The sequence below is a fragment of the Phascolarctos cinereus genome, unplaced genomic scaffold (genome assembly GCF_003287225.1).
Source record: "Phascolarctos cinereus isolate Bilbo 61053 unplaced genomic scaffold, phaCin_HiC Scaffold_2;HRSCAF=192, whole genome shotgun sequence".
NCBI lineage: Eukaryota > Metazoa > Chordata > Mammalia > Diprotodontia > Phascolarctidae > Phascolarctos > Phascolarctos cinereus.
The window spans coordinates 216,275,452-216,300,946 of record NW_027555625.1 but is presented as its reverse complement, the minus strand read 5'-3'; the positions used below and the strand labels follow the sequence as shown (position 1 = coordinate 216,300,946).

The following is a 25,495-nucleotide window of genomic DNA, read 5'->3' as shown; positions in this document are numbered from 1 at the left end:
GTGGGTATTCTTGTGCTGCATGGCTAATATGAAGATGTTTTAGATGATTTCACATGTGTAATCACTAGTTGTCTTCTCAAGGGGTGACAGTTGTGTAAGGATGTATTGGTAGAGATGTGGTATGCGGACGTTACAGGCAGAAGGCATAGCATGTAGGTAGAAAAATGTGAGGTATGTTCTAGAAACAGCAGTTTGATTAAAGTGAGAGAGGAAATAGTAGGAGATATAGCTGGGAAATTAAAGTCAGAGCTCCACAATAGATACCTAGAACCAAGCTGTGGGGATAGCCTATCCTAGTTTCAGGGGCCCCATTATTTTCTCCATCCATAAAAGTTCTCTTCCTGGAAATGAAAAGATGCTTTGTTTAATTGTTTTCAGTAGTTTTTCAGTTGTGTCTGATTTGGTGACCCCATTTGGAGTTTTGTTGGCAAAGATACTGGAGTGGTTTGCCATTTCCTTCTCCAGCACATTTTACAGATTAGGAAACTAAGGTAAATGGGATTAAGTGACTTGCCCAGGGTCATACCGCTAAGAAGTATCTGAGGCTAGATTTGAGCTCAGGAAGAAGAGTCTTCCAAACTCTAGATCTGACATTCTATCTGCCGCATCACCTTGTTGCCTAGTTTGTTTAGTATTAATACTAATTTTCTAGATTACCAAACATAAAGTATTCTGCCAAGAAATTCTGTGCTTACACTAGTCCCAATGCGCTGTATTCTTCACTCAGCTCAGATTTGTGCTGATGTCCTACTATAAAGCATGAAAAGGTGGGTCACGCTGCCTGGAAGAAAGACCCTCTCTCTTCACTGCTCCCCTCACTCTGATTCCTGATGTTTCTCTGAAGACCCAACATCTATGCCATTCTCTGCCCCTGCTAATTTTCTTGGCACCATACAGAATGTCAGTCTTGGGACTCAGGTGAAATGAGACCTTCCTCAAAGTGTGGCAGTAAAGCAGCTAGAAAAATAAAGTGAGACACTTCACTCTTTTTTTTTTAATATGATGCAGAACACTCACTAAGAAATCCCCAGCAACACTGAATCCCCTTGCTAAGCAGATAAACATAGTAGCCAAGGACAACAGTTTTTTAAAGTAAAAGCTGATTTGCAAAATGTCAGAGAAGGATGATGGAAAATGATGATCAGTATTCCCTCATAAGAGTGAGAGGAAAATGAGCCTACAGAAAGCTTGGTGTTAGATCCGTCTAAGCTTCATCATCCTAAGACCATTTGTAGATGAAACTAGAAGGGCATTCAACAGACATGAAAGGAAATAACTCCTTACATTTTTTAATAGTGATCTATCCTCATTAGTGAATGAATGAAAAAAGCATTTATTAAGTTCTTACTTTGTGCCCATCACTGTGTCAAGTACTAGGGATACTAATAGAAAAAAATGACAGTCCTTCCCCTGCAAGGTCTCAGATTCTAATTAAGGGAGACAAGATATTTAAGTTTCAGCTTAGGGCTCATGGAAAGGCTCAGAGGCCTTAAGGGTACAGAGACAGGGCAGACAGCAAGGTTTAGTAGTACTTGGGATATATTGGTAGGGCACCTGAATGTTCTTTCAGTAGTCTACCACCATTGATGAGAAGGGAGTAGTCCTAAGAGTCAGAATGGAGTGGGGATTCTGGGTTCTTTCCAGCACACGGAGGGGGTTAGCGCCACTCTAGCCAGGAGAAGAAGAGAGGAAAGAGGCACTGGCAGAAATATTGGGCATTGAGGGAGAGGGAAGCTTACTTGGCACAAGTCCAGACTTGGGCCCTCCAGTTACGTTATGGACACTGGGTGATTGGTGTGGGAGAGGAAGAGGGTGGCCCCATTCATCAGTTATGATAGACATAGCTTCTAAGAATTGGGATCTCCTAATTCTGCTCTGCCCTAACTGTGTTCAGTCCTGGATGCTAAGACATTGATAAGCTGGAGGAGGGCAACCAGGATGCTGAAGCGTCTTGAGTCCATGTCATAGCAGGAATTGAGCATGTTTAGCCTGGAAAATAGCAGGGTTATGCTAGCTGTCCTCAAGTATTTGAGGATATGTGGAGGATACATGAGGATATATATCCCTCCAATAGATGTGTTCTGTTTTACCCCTTTTTGTATCCTCAGCACTTTGCACAGTGCTTAGCACTTAGTAGGCATTTAATCAACATTTATTAACTGACTGACTGGTCTTAGAGGACAGAAGAACGAGGAGCAGTGGGTGGAAACTGCAAAGCTTCAAATATTTTTTAGTTCTCAGGGAAAAAAAATCTGAAAATTAGAGTGGAATGATTTGCTTCAAGAGGTTTCAAAAGATAGTAGTTTCCCCCTCCTCATAGAACTTCAAGCAGAAACTGATAGGTTGTCAATATATTACACTGATGTTAGAGATTTCGTTTGTGAATGAGTTGTACCAGATAAAGGTTCAAGTCTTTTCCAACTCCTTAACTTCTGTGAGCCAGTGGTAGTGGAACCACCACATTTGGTTTCTAACACCTCAGTACTTGATGAGATCCTTGTGAGAAAATGACTAATACTTTAGATGTGATCAGAAAGAATATCTACACTTGAACAAATGTTATCACTAGAAAGCTAGTCCAGAGGTGGCACAATTTTGAAGATACTTAGGACTGATTTTTTCAATATGTCTCAGAGTGGAATATGAGAAAAGATATTGGACCCAGCTTTTACCAAAACTTTCAGCAACTATGAAAGCACATGTCTGCTTTCTCATCGGTCCAGAATCTTCATTGGGATGGTTATACACTCATGGAGCCGTATTGTTGATGAAAACATGAGAGGGGAATTTCAGATTATTTTTTATAACAGAGGTTATCTTTGTGGTCAAATAGTCACAGAGAATGTAAGGTCCTGCTTTTTGTTGTTGTTGTTAAGAATTTGACCCAGGAACAAAATGTGGTGTTGAAGGTTCTACTCAAAGAAGATATCTCCTGTGTGTAGACTAAGAGTATGTAAAACAGTGAACCATGATTACAAAGGTAACTCTACTCAGTTGTTTCCTGAGAACTGACATTTAATGAGGTTTGCTTTCTGTAAGGTCATAGAAGACACTTTGTACAAAGTCCAAGAAAAGAATGATTTCCAATTCACGACAACAGTTTCCAAAGGGTTCCTATTTTCAGAAAGCATTGTACTAATTACCTTGAGCCCTGGAAAAATATAACACCTGCTTTCCTAGTGAAACTCACACCAGTGCTGTAGAGATTGGTGTGATGTTATCTATAGTAGAAAAAGAAAGCAAATTAATATTACATATCATTTAAGTTATAGCATGCAGCTGGATAGGCAGACTCTAGTTTCTATATGTTATGTATGTATTTATTTTAATGGATATCACAAATGGACAATAAATTGTAGTAAAAAGAGATGAAGTTGGATCAGATTGGAAAAAATTGCATACTTTACACTGCCTATTCCCCCATTTTTGGCATACATTTCTTTCCTCACCTTTGAATCTTAGAATCCCTTGTTTCCTTCAGAATTCAACACAAAAGTCACCTTTTACCTGAAGCCTTTCCTAATCCTGCCAGCTACTACTGCCCATTCTCATTATCCTGTATTTGTTTTGCTTATATATTTGTAAATACTTGTACAGTATGTGTTGCCTTCCTGTCAGAATAAAGTTGCTGCTTGAGGGCAGGGACTTTCATTTTTGTCTTTTATTCCCTCTGTCTAGCATGGTGCCTGAGGGTGCGTAGCAGATATTTAATAATTGCACATCAGTTTGATTAATTCTCTGGCTCTTCATTTGGGTAAGTGGCTGTTCTTTGACAACATATGAATGTGGGGCTCTGATGTTGTCTACCTGGTCCTACAACTCATGTTCCTCTTTACTCTAAGAAATCTCAGTACTGATATGTAAGTTCAACCCCCCCCCCCCATTTTTCTTTCCTTGCATTGTTAAAAGGGTTAAGATCAATCAGGTCCCAGCTTATATGTTTGGGATACCTTTACTTGGCTCTTCCCTTGTTTTCTTCTCTTGAGTTTTTATAGTTCCTCTCACAAAATACCAATCAGCAAGCATTTATTCATCCTCTGCTAACGTTCCAGGCACTGACTGTTAAGTCATGGGACTACACAAGAAAGAAAGAAAGAAAATATAGTCCCTGCCTTCAGGGAATTTACATAAGGGAAATTTTCCATAAGGGGAAAGAACACATATAAACTAAGCACATATCATATGAATACAAGGTAATTTAATGGTGAGACAGTGACCCCCTTAGGAGGTGAAGAAAGGTCCTATGTAGGAAATGGCACTTGAGTTGAACTTTAAAGGAAATAAGGACCTCTGAAAGGCAGAGCACGTTTTAGACATTGGGGAGAACCTTGGCAAAGGCATGGAAATAGGTGATGAGGTGTCAGGTGTGAAGACTAGGAAGAAGATCAGTTACACTGAAGCGTTTGTGAATGGGAATGATGTACAAGACCGGAGAGGTAGCTTGGAACAGTCGTTTATGCCCCACTTTACTGTATTCAATCCTAGTTGATAAGTTAGCAGTGGTTCACAATGTCTGATCCTAGAAATAAGTGAAGATTTTATAGCTATACGATTTTACCGCCAAAGTGAAGTACATCGAGGAAATATAACTGCTATGGGCTCCTTTATGTGATATGTATATGCACATTTATGAATATGTTGGTATTTGTTAGGTAGACAGTATCGCATAATGAAAAGAGTGCTGGACTTTGGATCAAGATGACCTGCATTTTCATCCCACCCGTGACCCTCACTAGCTCTGTGACCATTGGCTAGTCTCCAGGCCTCTGTTTCCTTATTTGGACATAGGCATAATAAAGTCTATGGATATTTAGCAGGGTTGCTGTGACGATCAAAGTGAGATAATGTATATAAAGCATTTTGCAAATATCGAAATAGTATATAAAAGTTATCTTTGTTGTAAATGTTGAGGATAAGACAAGGATCTTTTATCTTCTCTAAAGTTTGTATTTCTCCCATCATCTAGCATGAGTCTTAATAAGTATTATATGAATAAATAAATGTACATATATTGTTGAAGTGTCAGAGCATTTTGTAATGAAGTCCTATATAGATGTGAGTTATTGGCCTTTGATTAAGAGCTGTCCCTATAGACTATGAGACCATCCACTTTTGACAGTTTCCTTGCCATCCTTGAAGTTGCTTCTCCTGGACCGTGGGACCTCCTTGAGACCATAACCTAGACAGCTTAATCCATTCAGGTTAGGAAACACCCCCAGGAGATTGTTGTCCAGATGGGTGAATCAGCCAGCAGAGGAAGCACATGGTTTACTTTAGCTAGCCAGCCCTAATCACCAGATTTTGTTTCACGTTCTACCTGATCAGCCATCCTGGCCAGCTACTTTCATCTTCTCTCTAACTTCCTATTACCTCCACCAGCCACCCCAACCCCCACTCTTTGTCACTGTCACTTCTTGCCTTTGGGAACAATAATCAAATCAGTACTACTGCTGCTTCATACTTAATATTCTTCTTGTTTTTCCAAACCAAAACACCCTTCCCTTACTAACACTTTCTTATGCATTGTCTCTTCTTACTAGAATGTTAAGTTCTGAACAGGGTCTCATGATTTTGTGTTTATATGCCCAGTGCTTAACCTAGTGCTTAGTATACTTGATTTTGTAAATGCTTTTCTCCTTCCTTCCTTCCTTCCTTCCTTCCTTCCTTCCTTCCTTCTCTCTTTTCCTTCCCTCTTTCTTTCAGTCCTTCCTTCCTTGCTCTAATTAGTAGTCTCTTATGCCAATAATACATTTTGATGTATAGAATTTAAGCCCTTTTAGCTTTTCTGTTTGAAGGTTCTGAGGGAATAGGTAATAAATAGCTACCTCTCACAGATGATCTGGCAGCCAGCTATACATCATCAGGATTTTAAAACTGAGAGAGTCAATATTCTAGTTTGTGAGGTAGCTTTCAAATGGCTCAGTAAGAGATTCCACTTACAGATACACTGTGGAAAGTAGTGTCTTAAGCCTCTGGTTCCTAGTGGCAATTCTCTCACAAATTACTTTATAGTGTTTTCCTTCCTGGGATGGAATGGGGTAATGTGTTTGTCATTTGTACTTATGACAAAGTGTTAACTTACTGATACAAATGGATGCTCCAGCAGGAGACCAGAAATCCTGATTATACTAGGACTTTCTGGGATTCACTCTGTACCATCATGAAGTTAATTAGACTTTCCCCCTTTCCCTGTTTTATAGGACCCTTCCTCTCCAACATTTGCTTGACAGCAGTGGCAGGTATGTTATTCTGTTTGCCAAAAGGTTGGTAAATAGGAAGTTTACTGCTTTGGAGGCTAGTGCTCTGAGATATGTCGACAAACTCTCCTGTTATGATCTGACCCACCCCTTCAGCATTTCTCTTTAAAGTCTGCACTCTGAACTCCTCCTCATGGAGCAGCCATAGCACCTGCCTAATTTCACATATAGGGGTCCGGGTTATTATTATTCACAGTTAATGAAATATGAACTAATGCTAATTTATAAATTATACATATTACAAGCTTCAGGGAAAATGTTATGTTAAGCAACAGCATTTGGCCATGTGAACCTTCAGAACCATTCCAAAACATAGAGTCCCAGGTAGAGATAGGATAAAAAGCAGCTTTTACTTCAGGGAGGATTATATTATTCCAAAGCATTCTAGAACAGATTCCTTTGGCAGGAGAAATAAAGCTCCCTGATACTTTCTGTGTTTTGAATCCAAGTTTCTCTGCATACCTAGGGTAGAACAAAAGGGGAAAATGGGAGGAACTCATTTTTTCCAGCTAAATGAAGAATCCTTATACAGGATGTCCCAAAAGTCAATGTTAAATGTGCATTGTTAAAGTATTAAAGCTTAAAACTGCACTATGACTTTTGGGACACTGTTTCTGAAGTAAGCTCTTCAACATTCTCTTTAAGGGAGCCTGCCTTCATGCAGAGGTCCTACTTCAAGTTCTGTGCTTCTAAGAACTCCCTGACACTCCCTCCACTCACATCTGCTGTGGATTCTCTTATCAACAGTAAATGTTTATTGAACTGGGAAAAGTCCAGGAATTTCTGAGTTTATGTTTAGGAGCTCTGGCACTGCCTCCAGTAGCAATTGTAATAGTTATCACATTTTTTAGCTAATGAAATTATCAGGCATTCTAAATGAGGGACATATATGTGGAAGGGAGCCTATCCTTGGAACTTAATATCTCTAATTAATACCTTTTATGGAATTTTAATAACTAAAAAATTAATAACTAATGTTTTAGGGGGAAATCTAGCCCAGAGAATGGTGAAGAGCTTTGTTTGGCTAGATCATAGACTATATTAATGGAAATAGTATGAAATAAGGCTGGAAAGGTGGGTTGGATCCAGATCATAGAGACTTGTAATACCAGACCAAAGGAATTTTTAGAAGACTTTGGAGAACTGTTGGTTAAATTTTGCCTGCTTGCCACCTCGTTAGTACTTACAGTTAAGTGAAATGTTCTTGGCTTGTTTTAACAGGTTTATTTTTGTATGACATCTAACTGCTTTAAATGACTTTCGTTTATTTTTTTCACATGAAAAATGTATAGGACATTTTATTTGTATATATAATTGTGTATTAATGATCTTCATGAAAAAAATGTATGAATTAAAGTCTGGCCAATTCATTATTAACTTCTTAATTTCCTTGATTCAGTTGGTACTATTGTCCTATTGATTTTTAAGGCATTTTTTCCATGAAGATATCTGTTTCAAGAGTATTAAATTATTAAAGAAGGCAATCAAGGACTGGAGGCAAAGATTAGAAACAGTGACCAATAAAATGCTACTTATTTGGACTTTTTTTTTTTTTAAAACAAGTGTACAGACTAAATCCTAAATGGCTGAAGTGGCCAAGTATCCTTTCAGCCAACATGCCAGCCACATCTGGGTGGAGATTTGGTTGTAGCTAAAGAATGATCTAAAGCTGGCATTATAAGTAACTCAGGAATACTACAAGAATTGTACATCAATCCTAAAGTGAGTACTTAGCTGGATAGATTGATGATTTTTCAGATTTAATCATATAATCAGATTTTATAATAGGAATACTATTCAGAATGGTTTAAAAAAGACATTATCCTAAAAGGGACACTGTGGAGAACACAGAAATTAGAACCATAGATTAAACAGATACGTATACGTGTTTGGACAAAAAGGTGGGAGAAGTACTGGCAGAAGGACCCCCTTTTCCTAAATCTTCACAAAATTATTTCTTATCAGTAAGTCATGATATTAGGCATAATAGATTTCAGATGTACCGTTGCTTCACAAAATTGAAAGATTAGTTAACAAGACGAATTTTATTAAATGCTTAACTTGGTGCCTGCCACTGTTCTGAGTGCTGGGATACAAAGAAAGGCAAAAACAATCTCTGCCCTTAATGAGCTCACAGTTCAGATTCTAATGAACTCATGTTCTCTCCTTCTCCTCTCCCTCTCCCTCTCCTTCTCCCTCTTCCTCTCTCTCTCTCTCTCTCTCTCCCTCTCTCTCTCTCTCTCTCCTCTCTCTCTCTCTCTCTCTCTCTCTCTCTCTCCTCTCCCTCTCTCCCTCCCTCTCTGCCCCCCACATACATATACTCTCACACACATATACACATGTGCATTTGAATATATATGCATATGTATGTATATAAATCTCAGAAAGGCTTCTTGCAGAAGGTGAGATTTTAACTAATTATTTGAAAGAAGCCAGGAGGTGGAGACAGAGATGAAGAGGGAAGCATTCAAAGTGGGGAGATGGTCTGTCTTATGGGAGGACCATCAAGGAAGCCAGCATTATAGGATCAGAGTATGTGATAGAAGAGTGTGGTGGTGTATTATTGTCCTTTTTTGAAGAGGACCAATGACATCGTGGGGTTATGTCTTGATTTGCACGTGAACTGTATTTAAGTGAGGCAGAGTTGCACAAAGTTGTCAGCCTCACACTCTCTTAGAATAGTGGAAAGGTAGAAAGGGGCCAGGTTGTAAAGGATTTTAAGAGCTAAATAGAAGATTTCCTGTTTGATCTTGGAGGTAATAGGGAGAAAGCTGTTTGTTAGGATAAAAATAAGTGACATTAATATAGTGCTTTTCTAAAAATTGGGATCTTGTGTGTTATGCCGACGGATTTTTCTCATGTTGACACCCATGTCCCTAACAATATCAGCAGGGGCAGGGATTTGGAACTGTAACTGATCAGCCCTTTATAGCTAGGCACACTTGGGATTTTTAAGTAGTAGATGAGAGGAGGCTAGGTTGGTTGAACCTGAACTAAATAAAAAGATAATTTTTCTCAAGATAGGGAGAGAGATATTTAATGAGTACTTGTCATAATGGGTTTCCTCGGAAATTTCTAACTTAGTACATACAAATCCATCAAAAATAATTTCCGTAAATTGAGGGTCTAATTCTCAATATTGACTATAAACATATACACATATACATATATAGTCTTATAATTAGAAGCTCTCCTTGGTCTAGTTCAGCCTGTCTTGATGAGAGTGAGAGGATGCTATTTGTCCTTTCCTTATCAGGGAGAGGAAAAACCCTGCTGCCAGCCTGCTACACTACCCACCAGGGAAAGAAAGGCCATTAAAAAGGGCAGAAGGCTAGTCCTATGTGTCCTTAATTCCATCTTACTACTTCTATTAGTACTGGTATAATTACCTTCTTTCCTAGGAAGTTTCTAATCAACTTCCTTTGAAAGTTGGAGGCAATTTTAATCTGCCTACATTTCAAAGTCTAAGACAGATTTTCAGTATCCCTGAAGTTGCCACCCCCTTTTAAGAGGTCATTCAAGTTTTGAATCAAGGATATCCTGCTCACTTAATAACCTCATCTAATTATTCTCTCAATCTAGTTGTATCAGCTATTGTACAACCCTTTGTTCTGAGGCAGGAACTGAGTGAGAGAAGAATGAACTAGTTATGCTTCCCTGTCCTCATTCTGAAAGGTTAATAGAAAATCCTAATATGACCAAGGATAGCTAAGCTGGCAGGTATGTTCTTAACTTCATCTGCCTAATTAGACATTTCTTTCAGCTAACCCCTAACTTTCACTCCCTTCCTTCTATCCATCAGTGATAAAAAAAAAATACTTTGTCATCTAACTGGGTTTTTGTGTGCTCAGTATTTGTATATATATTTATCTGTGTATTGTGAATTTTTGAAGGATAATACGAGATGCATTTCCTATAGTATTTAAGAATAATGTCATTAGTACTGTAGAGGACAAGCTTTCTGGGAGGTATGGAGAGTGGTGAAATGGGGTGAGGCAGTTCCCTTTGAAACAATTCTGATAGATGAGGGTCTCATGATCCCAGATCACAGTTGGGTGCGGTACTTATTATGATTGAGAAATACAAGAAAAAACTAACCAAAATGTGTTTGTACTCATTGAGAAAGACAATACTGACCTATTTTAAATACTTCTCAAATTTATTCCAGGTTGGGCAATGCAAGCTGCTGCCTATATCTTCATTCATAGGAGGTGGAAGGATGATAAGAGTCACTTTGAAAACATGTTGAATTATTTCTGTGATATTCAGGAACCACTTCAACTCCTCATATTCCCAGAAGGGACTGACCTCACAGGTAAGTTGTCTTGTGTTGGAATAATTCCATCCAACCAATATTTTAAAGTACTTAATGTAATTATATATGCAGGATGCTCCTAGGCAGATGGAGATACAAAGGTGAAGCTGAATGGAACTTGTAGTCTAGTAAAGGAGAAAAAGGCAGGTACACATTTTGCCACGTTACAAATTACAATATGTTAAGTGAATAAGAGAAGTCAAATAGACTGACATAAGAGATTTGAGGAGGGAGACTCTCAGAAAGGCTTCATGAAAGATGTTGTGCATGAGCTGGGCCTTGAATGAAGAAGAGGGATTTCAACAGGTGTCTGGCAGGGAAGAAAGAGAATAGGGGACTGAGAGAGCCATTCCAGATGTGGGAGGAAAAGGGATTCTGCTTTCCCCATGAAGAAGCTGAAGCTTGTGAAGTGGAAGTGACTTGGCCTAGTTAGTGGCAAAGTGAAGACAGAGCCCATGTGTACCAACTGTCCAATGTTTCTTCTACTGTGGGCCTACACTAGCACTAATCTTACATCATATGATTCATAACACTAAATGTGAGTGTGAGTCCTACTTCAAGTCCAGTGTACTAACAGACTCTAACTCCATCGTGTAGGTAGGGAATGTGGATAACTGACTCCTTTGGAAGTTGTTTCTATTTTGGATTTGCTCTTTTAATCCTAACCCTTTTGACTCATTTTTCAATTCTGAAATCATATAATGCCTTCACAATGACTATCTTAAAAGAATATTTGTTTTTATCCTGCAAAATCTAAATTACTTTAATTTCCTTGGAAGTGGGTCTCAATATTCTTAAACGTAATAAAATATGTATCATGCTTAAAGTATAGGAAAATTATCCATGGCATTTGTGTTTTGTTTTCCTGGTTCTGTATATGCTGTAGTATAAGGTAGAGAAACTGAAAATTGTAGATTTTGTCAAAGAGGTACTCAACTTATACTTAATGAGTTCTCAGATCAGTTTGAAGCCAACTAACTGTGTGCTTTCCCCCTAATTATCCTCTGAATAAGGAGTTTGAGTTCTTTTGAGAACATTATAGTTTAAAGAACAAAAAAAGAGGAACCACACTTGCCTATATTCAGTCAGACCTACATTTGGCAATTTGCATATCCTACATTAATAGCATGTCTATTCAGCCAAAAGAAAGTTTTGGTTAAAATGCTAACATTTTTTGCCCAGAAAAAGTTGACATATAGATATTGACTCTGTGTGACAGAGACTGTAAATTAGTAAAAAAAATGTTAATGATATATTTCAGAAAGTGTTGTCTCTGCTTAAGTAAATTTTAAAGTTTCATGTTAAATTAAGCAGCAATTTGACATACAGTAGGTGGGTTTCTTTTTAGTATTGTTTACACATGATTAGTGGTTTCTGAACATATTTTATAAATATTTTCATATCCATTATATGTAATATATTATGTTTTTATGAACCCTTTAAAGATTTAAGACAAATTTAAATTTTCAGTAAAATATATCTAAAGGTTACTAATTTATCAGAGACAGATTCTAATTAGTAACTGATTAATTATTAACTGATAAAAGAACCAATTTAGCTATCAATATTAGGGATATGACTCCAAATATTTGGAATATTTTTTAGAATTAAAAAAATTAGGAGCATGTTTTAGAATTACAGTATAATTTACTGCCAGTATATTGCAAAGCAGGTTGTACCTCTTCCCTTCCTCTATCTTTTCTTTCAATGTTATGTGCTTACTAATTATCTATAATTTTGTCTAGAAAATAGCAAGGCTAAAAGCAATGAGTTTGCTGAAAAGAATGGACTTGAGAAATACGAATATGTCTTACATCCAAGAACCACAGGCTTTACTTTTGTAGTGGAATGCCTAAAAGAAGGTAAATATCTTTTTCAAAACATATTTGGTCGTTTTTGAAATGTATGCCACTCACTCCAGGAATGAAGGTGACTGCATTGTGCAAGCTGAACTACTCAGGAGGTCCTAACATCTTTCACTATGCATGCTTAAGAAATATAAAGGATGGTCTTATCTGCCCATTTCTTTAAGTGTTATCAGAGTGGGATATAGTGTGGTATTTGACCAAGACCTTGAGATGTGGGTAGATTTTGTTGAAGAGCATGAGGAAAGAATTGGAAGGCATTTCGACCAAGGTGAAATTTCAAAGTGTGTTTGAGAGACAGTAATTAGATCGGTTTAGCTGTAGTGGAAGGTTCTCATAAGAAAGTATTAGTTATTAAAACTAGAAAGAATAGATTATGAAGGGCTTTGAATGCCCAGGTAAGAAAGTTCCATAGCATGGCTTATGGGCACCCATGCTATCTACTCAGGACACTGTTGGGTATCTGGAGAGGTTGAGAAAATGGAGCTCTAGAAGGTGAGAAAGGCATATGTAAAAGAAAAAGCCATTCTGCTACCTGTAGGTATTAGGTTTATTCTGTTCTCTTCCTGGTACTTTCATGCTGCCGGTTAGCCCCTATCAATGTCCTTTTCTGGTGCTCCATGCTTCGGAATTACTCATCTTTCTATATCCCCATCATATCATGGAATTTCAGAATTGGCATCTCAGAGATGGACTTCAGAAGCTGTCTGTTCCAATCCATACCTGAATAAGAATTCCCATTGCTTTTCCTTGAAGAAGTCCAGTGAGTGGGAACCAATTACTTCCCAAAGAATCCCATTCCATTTAGGAATCACTGTAATTGTTAGGAAGCTCTTCCTGACATCATGCTGACATTCGCCTCTTTGCAGCTTCTGTCCTTTGCCCATTCTTTTCTCTGCGGTCAAAACAGACCAAGGCTAAATCCTATTCCACATGACATTCCTTTATATCTTAGAAGCGGCTAGGTAATTGGATAGTGTATAGAATGCTGGAGTTGGAAAAACTGATTTCCAACCATACCTCAGACACTAGATATATATGACCATGAGCAAATATTTTAATCTCTCTCCACTTCAGTTTCTTCATCTACAAAATAGAGATAATAATAGTATCTACCTGATAGGGTTATTGTAAGCATCAAATAATATATGTAAATCACTTTGCAAAAGTTAAAACACTATAAAAATGTTAACTTATTATTATTGAAAATATCTTTGATATTTTTGATATCTTTGATATCCCCTCTTAAATCTTCTCTTCTCAAGGTGAAACACCCCTAGTTTCTTCAGCTGATTCTCAGGATATGATAGAGACTTGTAACTTTTCATCATGTTGGTTGCCTTATTCTGGATGCTTTCCTAGATCAGTGTCCTTCCTAAACAGTGATACTCAGCACTGAATAAAATATTCCAAATGGGACCTGACCAGGACATTAAACAGTAGAATTCTCAATTCTTTTGATGTCTAGAAGTTATATCTCTTTTATACAGGCCAAAACTGCAATAGCTTTTTTGGCTACCCCATCACAATGATCACTAACATTGATCATTTAGTCCACTAAAACTCTTAGATTTTTTTACAAACAAAATGCTTTCTAATAATTCCTCTCCTGTCTTCTAATTGTGAAGTTGATTTTTTCTAATCCAAGTATAAAGCTTTACATTTATCCTCATTGAATTTCAGTTTATTAGATTTAGCCCAGTGTTCTAACTTGTTGAGATCTTTTTGGATCCTGATTTTCTGTTCCAAGGTGTTAGCCATTCCACCCACCATTCTGTCATCTGTAAATTTAGTAAGCTTGCTAGCTATGCCTTTATCCAAGTAATTGATAAAAAAACTGTTAAATAGCATAAGACCATGCTCATAGATCTCTTGGCTACTTCACTAGAGACCTATTTTCAGTTTGACATGGAACTATTATTGTTACTGATAAAAATAACAATAACAGTGACAAACATTGTGGAGCAATAGTAAAGGTTGACAATGGTACATGTCACTGGGTTTGTCGAATGCAATTAAAAGTGGTTTGTATCCAGGAAGAATCTATTAAATGACCATGATCCTGAAAAGGCCCTGCTTGGGTAACATCAACATTAATTCAACACTGTTATGTTGATAAAGAAGTGTCAAACAAAAGACCATATCAGCTTCTGGGAGCCAAGATGGCGGAGTGAAAAAGGTAGTCACTCTCCCCTATCAACTTCTGCAAACCCAGAAAATATCAGCCCAGGGAAAAAAAAAAACAACCCTGGAACACCTGAACTAGAAGAAAGACAAGGAGCAGCAGTGCAGTAGCCCAGCAAACAGGTCTACCAGTGCCTCAGCAAAAACAAGGGGCCCCAGGCGGATAAGTACCCTGCAGCATTCATCTGAAAGGAGGTGAAGAAAACAACCTAAAAGCTTCCTAAAGCCCTAGTCTTGCTGATTCCAACCCAACACCAGGTGAGCTGTAGGAAGCCTCCAATTGTGAAAAATCCTGAAGCCCAGGTGGTAGAGCAGGCAAAAACCAACACCTGGACCTCCCAGTGCCTCAGTGAGGGCGGGGGAACCGGTGGAAACCAGCTCAGAAAACCACCAGGAGCCTCGGCACTCCACTGCAAAGGAATCTCCCAGTGCATTAGCAGAAACGAGGGAGACAACACTGGGGGCCCCAGGCAGATAAACATCCTGCAGCAGCCATCTAAAAGGAGCTGAAGAAAGCTGAAGGAAAGGAAAAGCAGGCAACCTAGAATTGCCTGAAAGTTCCGGCCTTGCTGATTCCAGCCCAACACAAGGTAAGCTGCCAGAAACCTATAGCTTCCAAATCCCAGCGTAAGAGGCCCCAGAACACAAAGACCTAGGCTCCCAACACAAGAAGCTTGGGTCAGTACCCTCTGTTCCCCAGCAGGAAAGCTCAATCTCTTCAAAGGCCAGGGAATAAAGAAACACCATGAGTAAAAAGAAACGTACCATAGATTCATATTATGAGAAGAGTGAAGATCAAGACAGAAATTCTGAAGAGGACAACATTGTCAACAAACCCACATCTGCAACAACAAAAGGGAATATGAACTGGTCTGAAGCCCAAAAAGCCTTCTTAGAAGAGCTCAAGAAGGATTTTAATAGTCAAATGAGAGAGGTAAAGAGTCCTTCAAAAATACAATTGGCCAGTTGGAAAAAAAATACACTGAAGAAAACAAGTCCCTAAAAAACACAATTGGCCAATTGAAGAAGGAAGGACAAAAACTAACAGAAGAGTACACTGAAGAAAACAAGTCCCTAAAAAACACAATTGGCCAGTTGAAGAAGGAAGTACAAAACTAACAGAAGAGTATGCTGAAGGAAACAAGTCCCTAAAAAACACAATTGGCCAGTTGAAGAAGGAAGTACAAAAACTAACAGAAGAAAACAATCTGTTAAAAACTAGAATTGGACAAATGGAAACTAATGTCTCTATGAGAGAGCAAGAATCAGTCAAACAGAAACAAAAAAATGAAAAAATAGATGAAAATGTAAAATACCTCATCAGTAAAACAACCGACCTGGAAAATCGACTCAGGAGAGACAATTTAAAAATTATTGGACTACCTGAAAATCATGATGAAAAAAAGAGCCTGGACAGTATCTTTCAGGAAATCATAAAGGAAAACTGCCCAGAAGTCCTAGAACCAGAAGGGAAAATAACCATAGAAAGAATCCACCGATCACCACCTGAAAGAGATCCCAAATTGACAACGCCAAGAATATAATAGCAAAATTCCAAAATTACCAGATGAAAGAGAAGGTGCTGCAAGCAGCCAGAAAGAAAGAATTTAAATATCATGGAACCACAGTCAGGATTACACAGGACCTTGCAGCTTCTACATTAAAAGACCGCAGGGCATGGAACATGATATTCCTAAGGCAAAGGAGCTTGGAATGCAGCCAAGGATCAATTACCCAGCAAAAATGAGCATCATTTTTCAAGGGAGGAGGTGGATATTCAACGAAATAGGAGACTTCCAAACTTTCCTGATAAAAAGACCAGAGCTCAACAAAAAATTTGATCTTCAAGTACAGGACTCAAGAAGGACTTAAAAAGGTAAATGGGACAGAAGGATACAATATGTTGTTAATAAGGGGGGGGCTGTTTAAACCCCTACAAGGGAATATGAGACTTGCAACCCTTGAGAACTGTATTGTTATTACACCTTGTTAAAGGAGTATACATAAAGAGGGTGGATATTAGTTGACTTTGATGTAATGATAAAAAAAAATCTAATCAAGTGGGTTAAATGGATCCAAATAAGTGGATCAATCTGATCTTAGAAAATGTACTGAGAAAGGAGGAGGCAGACAAGGGTAAATTACATTACAGGAAAAGACACAAAATCCTATTACAGCAGAGGGAAAGGGGGGGGAGCATTGTTTGAACCTTACTCTCATCAGATTTGGCTCAAGAAGGGCATAATATAATCAGTTAGGTATAGAAATCTAACTTGCCCTATAGGCAGTAGGAGGGAAAAGGGGAAAAAAAGGGAGGGGGGAAAGAAGGGAGGGAAGCAGCAGTAAGACTAAAGGGGAAGAAAAGGGAAAGGGATAATAAAAGGGGGAAGGGACTGAAGGAGGTGGTGGTCAAAAGCAAAACACTAGTGAAGGGGAAAGGAAAAAGGAGAAAGAAAAGCATAAATAGGGGGAAAAGGATGGAGAAAAAGACACAGATAGTAATCATAACTGTGAATGTGAATGGGATGAACTCTCCCATAAAACGGAAACGGATTGCAGAATGGATTAAAAACCATAATCCTACAATATGTTGTTTACAGGAAACACATTTGAAAAAGAGTGACACATACAGGGTAAAGGTAAAAGGCTGGAGCAGAATATATTATGCGTCAGCTGAAGTAAAAAAGCAGGGGTAGCAATCCTGATCTCAGACAAAGCAAAAGCAAAAATAGATCTAATCAAAAGAGATAAGGAAGGAAACTACATCCTGCTAAAAGGCACCATAGACAATGAAGTAATATCATAGCTAAATATATATGCACCAAATGGTATAGCATCCAAATTCTTACAGGAGAAGTTCAGGGAGTTACAGGAAGAAATAGACAGCAAAACTATACTAGTGGGGGACCTGAACCTCCCCCTCTTGGCACTAGATAAGTCTAACCACAAAATAAACAAGAAAGAAGTTAAGGAGGTGAATAGAACATTAGAAAAGTTAGGTATGATAGACCTCTGGAGAAAACTGAATGGGGATAGAAAGGAATATACTTTTTTCTCGGCAGTACATGGCACATACACAAAAATTGACCATGTACTAGGGCATAAAAACCTCACAATCCAATGCAGAAAGGCAGAAATATTAAATGCATCCTTTTCAGATCATGATGCAATAAAAATTATATGTAATAAAGGGCCATGGAAAGATAGACTAAAAAATAATTGGAAACTAAATAATCTAATCCTAAAAAATGATTGGGTCAAACAACAAATCATAGAAACAATCAATAATTTCATTCAAGAGAATGACAATAATGAGACAACATACCAAAACCTATGGGATGCAGCGAAAGCAGTTCTTAGGGGAAGTTTTATATCTCTAAATGCTTACATAAATAAAATAGAAAAAGAGGAGATTAATGAATTGGGCATACAACTAAAAAAACTAGAAAAAGAACAAATTAAAAATCCTCAACTAAACACCAAATTAGAAATATTGAAAACCAAAGGAAAAATTAATAAAATTGAAATTAAGAAAACTATTGAACTAATAAATAAAACTAAGAGCTGGTTTTATGAAAAAACAATAAAATAGATAAGCCTTTGGTTAATTTAATTAAAAAAAGAAAGAAGAAAACCAAATTACTAGTATCAAGAATGAAAAGGGCGAAGCTACCACCAAGGAAGAGGAAATTAAAACAATAATTAGGAATTATTTTGCCCAACTATATGCCAACAAATTTGACAATCTTAGTGAAATGGATACATATTTACAAAAATATAAATTGCCCAGATTAACCGAAGAGGAAGTAAAATACTTAAATAACCCCATCTCAGAAAAAGAAATTGAACAAGCCATTGATGAACTCCCTAGGAAAAAATCTCCAGGGCCAGATGGATTTACATGCAATTCTATCAAACATTTAAAGAACAATTAATTCCAATACTATATAGACTATTTGGGAAAATAGGTGAAGAAGGAGTCTTACCAAATTCTTTTATGATACAAATATGGTGTTGATACCTAAACCAGGAAGAGTCAAAATAGAGAAAGAAAATTATAGACCAATTTCTCTAATGAATATAGATGCAAAAATTTTAAACAAAATAGCAAGTAGATTGCAGCAACTTATCACAAGAATAATATACTATGACCAGGTAGGATTTATGCCAGGAATGCAGGGTTGGTTCAATATAAGGAAAACTATCAGCATCATTGAGCATATCAGCAAGACCAGCAGAAACCACATGATCATCTCAATAGATGCAGAAAAAGCTTTTGATAAAATACAACACCCATTCCTATTAAAAACACTAGAAAGCATAGGTATAAATGGAGTCTTCCTTAAAATAATAAATAGCATTATCTAAAACCTTCAGCAAGCATTATATGTAATGGGGACAGGCTAGAAGCATTTCCAATAAGATCGGGGTGAAACAAGGATGTCCATTATCACCACTGTTATTCAATATTGTACTGGAAACCTTAGCTTTAGCAATAAGAGAAGAAAAAGAAATTGAAGGCATTAGAATAGGCAAAGAAGAAACAAAGCTATCACTCTTTGCAGATGACATGATGATATACTTAGAGAATCCTAGAGAATCAAGTAAAAAACTACTTGAAATAATAAACAACTTTAGCAAAGTTGCAGGCTATAAAATAAACCCACATAAATCATCAGCATTTCTATATATTACCAACAAAGCCCAACAGCAAGAGATAGAAAGAGAAATCCCATTTAAACTTACTGTAGACATTATAAAATATTTAGGAGTCTACCTCCCGAAACAAACCCAGGAACTCTATGAACACAATTACAAAACACTTTTCACACAAATAAAATCAGATCTAAATAATTGGAAAAACATCAGTTGCTCATGGGTAGGCCGAGCTAATATAATAAAAATGACAATCCTACCTAAGCTAATTTACTTATTCAGTGCCATACCAATCAAACTACCAAAAATTATTTTATAGAGTTAGAAAAAATAATAACAAGATTCATTTGGAAAAACAAAAGGTCCAGAATATCAAAGGAACTAATGAAAAGAAATGCAGGGGAAGGTGGCCTAGCAATTCCAGATCTTAAATTGTATTATAAAGCAGCAATCATCAAAACTGCTTGGTACTGGCTAAGAAATAGGGAGGTGGATCAGTGGAATAGGTTAAATATGCAAGACACAGTAGTCAATGACTATAGTAATCTATTATTTGATAAACCCAAAGACCCCAGCTTCTGGGATAAGAACCCACTCTTTGAAAAAAACTGCTGGGAAAACTGGAAAAGAGTATGGTAGAAACTAGGCATAGACCCAAATCTCACACCATATACCAAAATAAAGTCAAAATGGGTTCAGGACTTAGATATAAAGGCTGATACCATAAGTAAACTGGGAGAACAAGGAATAGTTTACCTATCAGATCTATGGAGAACAGAAGAATTCATGACCAAACAGGAGATAGAGAACGTTATGAAAAGCAAAATGGATAATTTTGATTGCATTAAATTGAAAAGTTTTTGCACAAATAAAGCCAATGCAACTAAGATTAGAAGGAAGGTAGAAAATTGGGAAAGAATTTTTACAACCAGTGTTTCTGATAAAGGCCTCATTTCTAAAATATATAGAGAATTTAGACAAATTTAGAAGAACACAAGTCACTCCCCAACTGATAAATGGTCAAAGGATATGAACAGACAGTTCTCAGATGAAGAAATTGAAGCCATCTATAGTCATATGAAAAAATGCTCTAAATCGTTATTGATTAGAGAAATGCAAATCAAAACAACTCTGAGGTACCACATCACACCTATCAGATTGGCCAACACAACAAAATAGGAAAATGATAAATGTTGGAGAAGACGTGGGAAAATTGGAACACTAATACATTGTTGGTGGAGTTGTGAAATGATCCAACCATTTTGGAGAACAATTTGGAACTATGCCCAAAGGGCTATAAAAATGTGCATATCCTTTGATCCAGCAATAGTACTTCTAGGGCTATATCCCAAAGAGATCAAACAAATGGGAAAAGGACCCAAAAGTACAAAAATATTTATAGCAGCTCTTTTCGTAGTGGCAAAGAATTAGAAATTGAGAGGATGCCCATCAATTGGGGAATGGCTGAGCAAGTTGTGGTATATGAATGTAATGGAATACTATTGTTCTATACGAAATGATGAACAGGCTGACTTCAGAAAAACCTGGGAAGACTTATATGGTCTGATGCTGAGTGAAGTGAGCAGAACCAAGAGGACTTTGTATACAATAGCAGCCACATTATGCAATGACTAAGAATGTTAAACTGAACCCTTCTCAGCAATACAAGGATCTAAGACATCTCCAGAGGCCTCAGGATGGAAAATGCTGTCCACATCCAAAGAAAGAACTATGGAAGTCGAATCGCTCTCACTTATTTTTACCTTCAGTTGAGTTTTGTTTCATCTTTCTGATGGTTCCTTCTGTTGGTTTTAATTTTTACTTACAACTTCACTAATGTGAAAATATGTTTAATGGGTATGTAAATGTAAAGCCTATGTCAGATAGTGCGCCGTCTTGGGGAGGAGGGAGGGAGAAAAAGGGAGAAAAAATTTTTAACTCAAAAGCATATGGAAAAAAAAATTAAAATTAAAAAAAAAGTGCATTATGGATGGAGACTAATAGTTTCCTTATACAATGCCAAGACAAAATAGTTGTCAGAGGTCAAGACAACTTTTATTTATGACTGCTTTAATGATTTCACCTCAGGTTCATTTCAAAGTGGGGATATGTGAACATGTTTAAATTTATATTCATACATCATTCCTTTGCATTTCTAACTGTGAAGTTGTTTGCATTCTTATTTAGTGAATGTAGTGAGCATTTTGGAAATTTCTACATGAACACAAAATAAAATCATAAACTTGGTAAAAAAAAAAAAAAGACCATATCATGTGGATAAAAAATGTTTGTAGGAGCAGAAGTTTGTTATTGTGACATTAAGACCTAGATCATTTCCCCTAGAATTTACAGAAAGGTTTAAAGAAGGACATTAATAAGCGAGAGTTTCCAGAGGAGGGCAGCCAGAATGGTGAAAGATAGTTTAATAAAGATTCTGACATATGAGGGTCAGTTGAAGGATCCACTAAAGACTCAGTAGAGGCACATAATATCTGTCTTCAAGTATTTGAAGGGCTGTTATGTGGAGGAGATGTTTGTAGTGTACCTGGATGAGGGGTTATTGTGAGGATCAAATGAGAGTATTACTATCATTATTATTATTATTATTATTATTATTGTTATTTTATTGTTATTATTGTTTTATCCTCTCTCTTTCCTTGACTTCCATGAAAATATTCTCTCCTGGTTTTCATTTGTCCCTAGAAGTCAGAACCAGGAGTGAGTCTGTCAGCAAACATATATTAAGTGCTTACTGTGTGTCAGGTTCTGTATATGCAAAGCAATGGGTAGAAGTTGCAAAGAGCTAAATTTAGAATTGATGTCAGGAAAAACACGTTAACTTTTTAGAGTAACCCAAAAAGTGGAATGGGCTGCCTAGAGCAGTGATGTGTATTCCCTCTTTGTGGGTCTTCAAGCAAAGCTTCATGAACACTTTTCAGGTATATTATAGGGATTCCTTTCATGTATGGGCCAGACTAGAATGCCACAAAAGTCCCTTCCAACTTTCACATTCTGTGATGTGTAATTCTGGTTTATAAGTTAAAGTTACTCAAACCATATTCATAAATGAAATGAATTCTGCTTTTACCAAAAGCTTGGTCAGGATACAAATGATTTATAATATGGAGTGAATGAGGGATGATATTTGTCAATTGGCTGGAGAAATACAAAGTCATCCTTTGTAGATGAAATATAATCCTCAAGTAACTGGCCTAGATGGAATTAACAGACTGGCATCAGAGGAAAGTGCTCATCCATAAATGAGTTCTGTATTTGTCTCCCTCTTTTTGAACTGTAGTAAGAAAAGCAGTGTGTTGACTTGCCCCTCAGAAAGTTGCTGAAGATTACTTAACAGGAAAAAAAAAGTAGCAAATCATTCCCAAACAGGCATCTTTGCTGACAGCAGGGTTGTAAATGGTGTCCACTTATTCAAATTATTGCATAGTGCATAGCCTCCCCCTTGAATAATCTAATTTGTTTCATGCGTATAATAATTATGGTGTTTATCAGTGACTAAGAATTCGCAGCAAAAACTAGTGCTTGCCGTGGCACATATTACATTTATCTTAGTCAGTCAATCATATTATTTACTGTTCCTAGTAGGTAGTGGGGGGGGGTGCAGAGTAGAAATATCACCAAAAATACAACACTCTTGTATCCTGAGTAGTTTGATTTGGTATTTATGGCTAGAAACTGTCAATAAAATAGAATCTGTTCTCTTTCTCTGAACACTTTATACCTTATGAGTAGAGCATGTACTGCTCTTTTTGCTGTCTTTGCTTCTCTTTCTCTTTCTCTCGTATTTTATTACATTACATTTTATCTCCTACATACAAAAAGAGGTAGGATGGGGCAGCAGCTTGGGAGCTGGTTTGAAATACAGGAAAATAATAGGATTAAGTCTTGTGTCTGATACATACTCGCTGTGTGACTCTGGACGAGTCATTTAATCTTCAGCACTCTAGACAACCCAAGAGATGATGAGCTGCATTGGTGGAAGGAGCTTCCTTAGCCTGGAGTTCTTTATATAAACAAATCATAAGTCTGTTCCCTAGCCTAGTACACATCCTGCATAGAAAAGTGAACTCCAAAGAGGATTCACCCTAACAGTAACCTCATTCATTATAATCAAACCCTAGCACAGCATTGTCAAGCCCCACTGTAATACTTGATTGAATACCTATTTTGAAATATAAAAGGATTAATTATATGTATAATTATATGTATAATTACATGTGAAATTGTGCCTGTAGAATTAATTTGCCCTTTTAATATCACTTGGTTTGATATCATGTTTTCATAGTGCCAAATTGATGGCATTAAGTATTAATTATTTCATCATATAGAAAAATGTTAGAGCTCTGCATCACAAATAGACAAATATAAAAATTGGCCTGCTGTGGTATAAAAACTTTGTCATTATGTTTGAGGTAAATAATTGTTGTAACACTGTATTAGTAGGTGAAAATGTGACAGTCTTACATTTTAAAAAACACCTTACTTTACAATGTGTGACTTTCCCAAAGTTTATTGTTTCTTTGAAACATTACATTATTTATTTCTCAGTTAAATTTTCATTTAAAATATTCTGAAAATGAATTTTGGGTTATAACATTTTGACCTGTTTGCAAACTTTATTCCTGATAACAGTTTAAGAATGAAATATATCGAGTTTTAAAATAAAAATATATGAAAGATAGCTTTTTATATTTTTATTTTTTGGAATTTTTATTTTATTTTATTAATTTATTTTGATTTATCGACAATCACTTCCATATGCATTTGAGTTTAAAATTTTTTCCCCCTTCCTCCCTACCATCCTCCCCAAGATGGCACACAATCTGATATATGATATACATTTACGTTCCTATTAAACATATTTTCACATTAGTGAAGTTGTAAGTACAAATTCTCACTAGTGTTTTGCTTTTGACCACTGCCTCCCTCAGTCCCTCCCTACCTTTCCCTTTTCTTCCCCTTTAGCCTTACTGCTTCTTCCCTCCCTTCTATTCCCCCCCCCTCTTCTTTCTCCTTTTCCCTCCTACTGCCTATAGAGCAAGTTAGATTTCTATACTTAACTGATCATGTTATTCCCTTCTTGAGCCAAATCTGATAAGGATAAGGTTCAAACAATGCTCACCCCCTTCCCTTCTTTCCCTCTGCTGTAATAGGATTTTCTGTCTTTTCCTGTAATGTAATTTACCCTTGTCTGCCTTCTTCTTCCTCAGTACATTTTCTAAGATCAGACTAATCTACTTACTTGGATCCATTTAACCCACTTGATAGACTTTTTTTTTTATCATTACATCAAAGTCAACTAATTTCTACCCCCTTTATGTATACTCCTTTAACATGGTGTAATAACAATATAGTTCTCAAGAGATGCAAGTGTCATCTTCCCTTGTAGGGATGTAAATAGTACACCCTTATTAACAACATATTGTATCTTTCTGTCCCATTTATCTTTTCATGTCTTTCTTGAATCTTGTACTTGAAGATCAAATTTTTTGTTGAGCTCTGGTCTATTTATCAGGAAGGCTTGGATGTCCCCTATTTCGTTGAATATCCATTTCCTCCCTTGAAAAATGATGCTCATTTTTGCTGGGTAATTAATCCTTGGCTGCATTCCAAGCTCCTTTGCCTTTCGGAATATCATGTTCCATGCCCTGCGGTCTTTTAACATAGAAGCTGCAAGGTCCTGTGTAATCCTGACTGTGGTTCCATGATATTTAAATTCTTTCTTTCTGGCTGCTTGCAGCACCTTCTCTTTCATCTGGTAATTTTGAAATTTTGCTATTATATTCCTTGGCGTTGTCAATTTGGGATCTGTTTTAGGTGGTGACCAGTGTATTCTTTCTATGGTTATTTTCCCTTCTGGTTCTAGGACTTCCGGGCAGTTTTCCTTTAGGATTTCCTGAAAGATACTGTCCAGGCTCTTTTTTTCATCATGATTTTCAGGTAGTCCAATGATTTTTAAATTGTTTCTCCTGCATCAATTTTCCAGGTCAGTTGTTTTACTAATGAGGTATTTTACATTTGCATCGATTTTTTCATTTTTTTGTTTCTGTTTGACTGATTCTTGCTCTCTTATAGAGTCATTAGTTTCCATTTGTCCAATTCTAGTTTTTAACAGATTGTTCTCTTCTGTTAGTTTTTGTACTTCCTTCTTCAATTGGCCAATTGTATTTTTAAGGGATTTGTTTTCTTCAGTGTACTTT

General features: G+C 36.9%; 1 protein-coding gene across 4 annotated transcripts in view; it reads left to right on the top strand.

Annotated features, from left to right (window-relative positions):
* LCLAT1 (lysocardiolipin acyltransferase 1) overlaps window positions 1–25,495 on the top strand; it is a 148,746-nt gene that overhangs the window by 73,567 nt on the left and 49,684 nt on the right. For 2 of the 4 annotated variants that reach the window (XM_020983748.2, XM_020983749.2), the window contains exons 4-6: window positions 6,201–6,239; window positions 10,426–10,572; window positions 12,318–12,434. In XM_020983748.2, coding sequence (XP_020839407.1) covers window positions 6,201–6,239; window positions 10,426–10,572; window positions 12,318–12,434 — 303 coding nt within the window. The remainder of the gene's footprint in view (window positions 1–6,200; window positions 6,240–10,425; window positions 10,573–12,317; window positions 12,435–25,495) is intronic. The other 2 variants (XM_020983750.2, XM_078149779.1) reach the window with 2 other exon arrangements.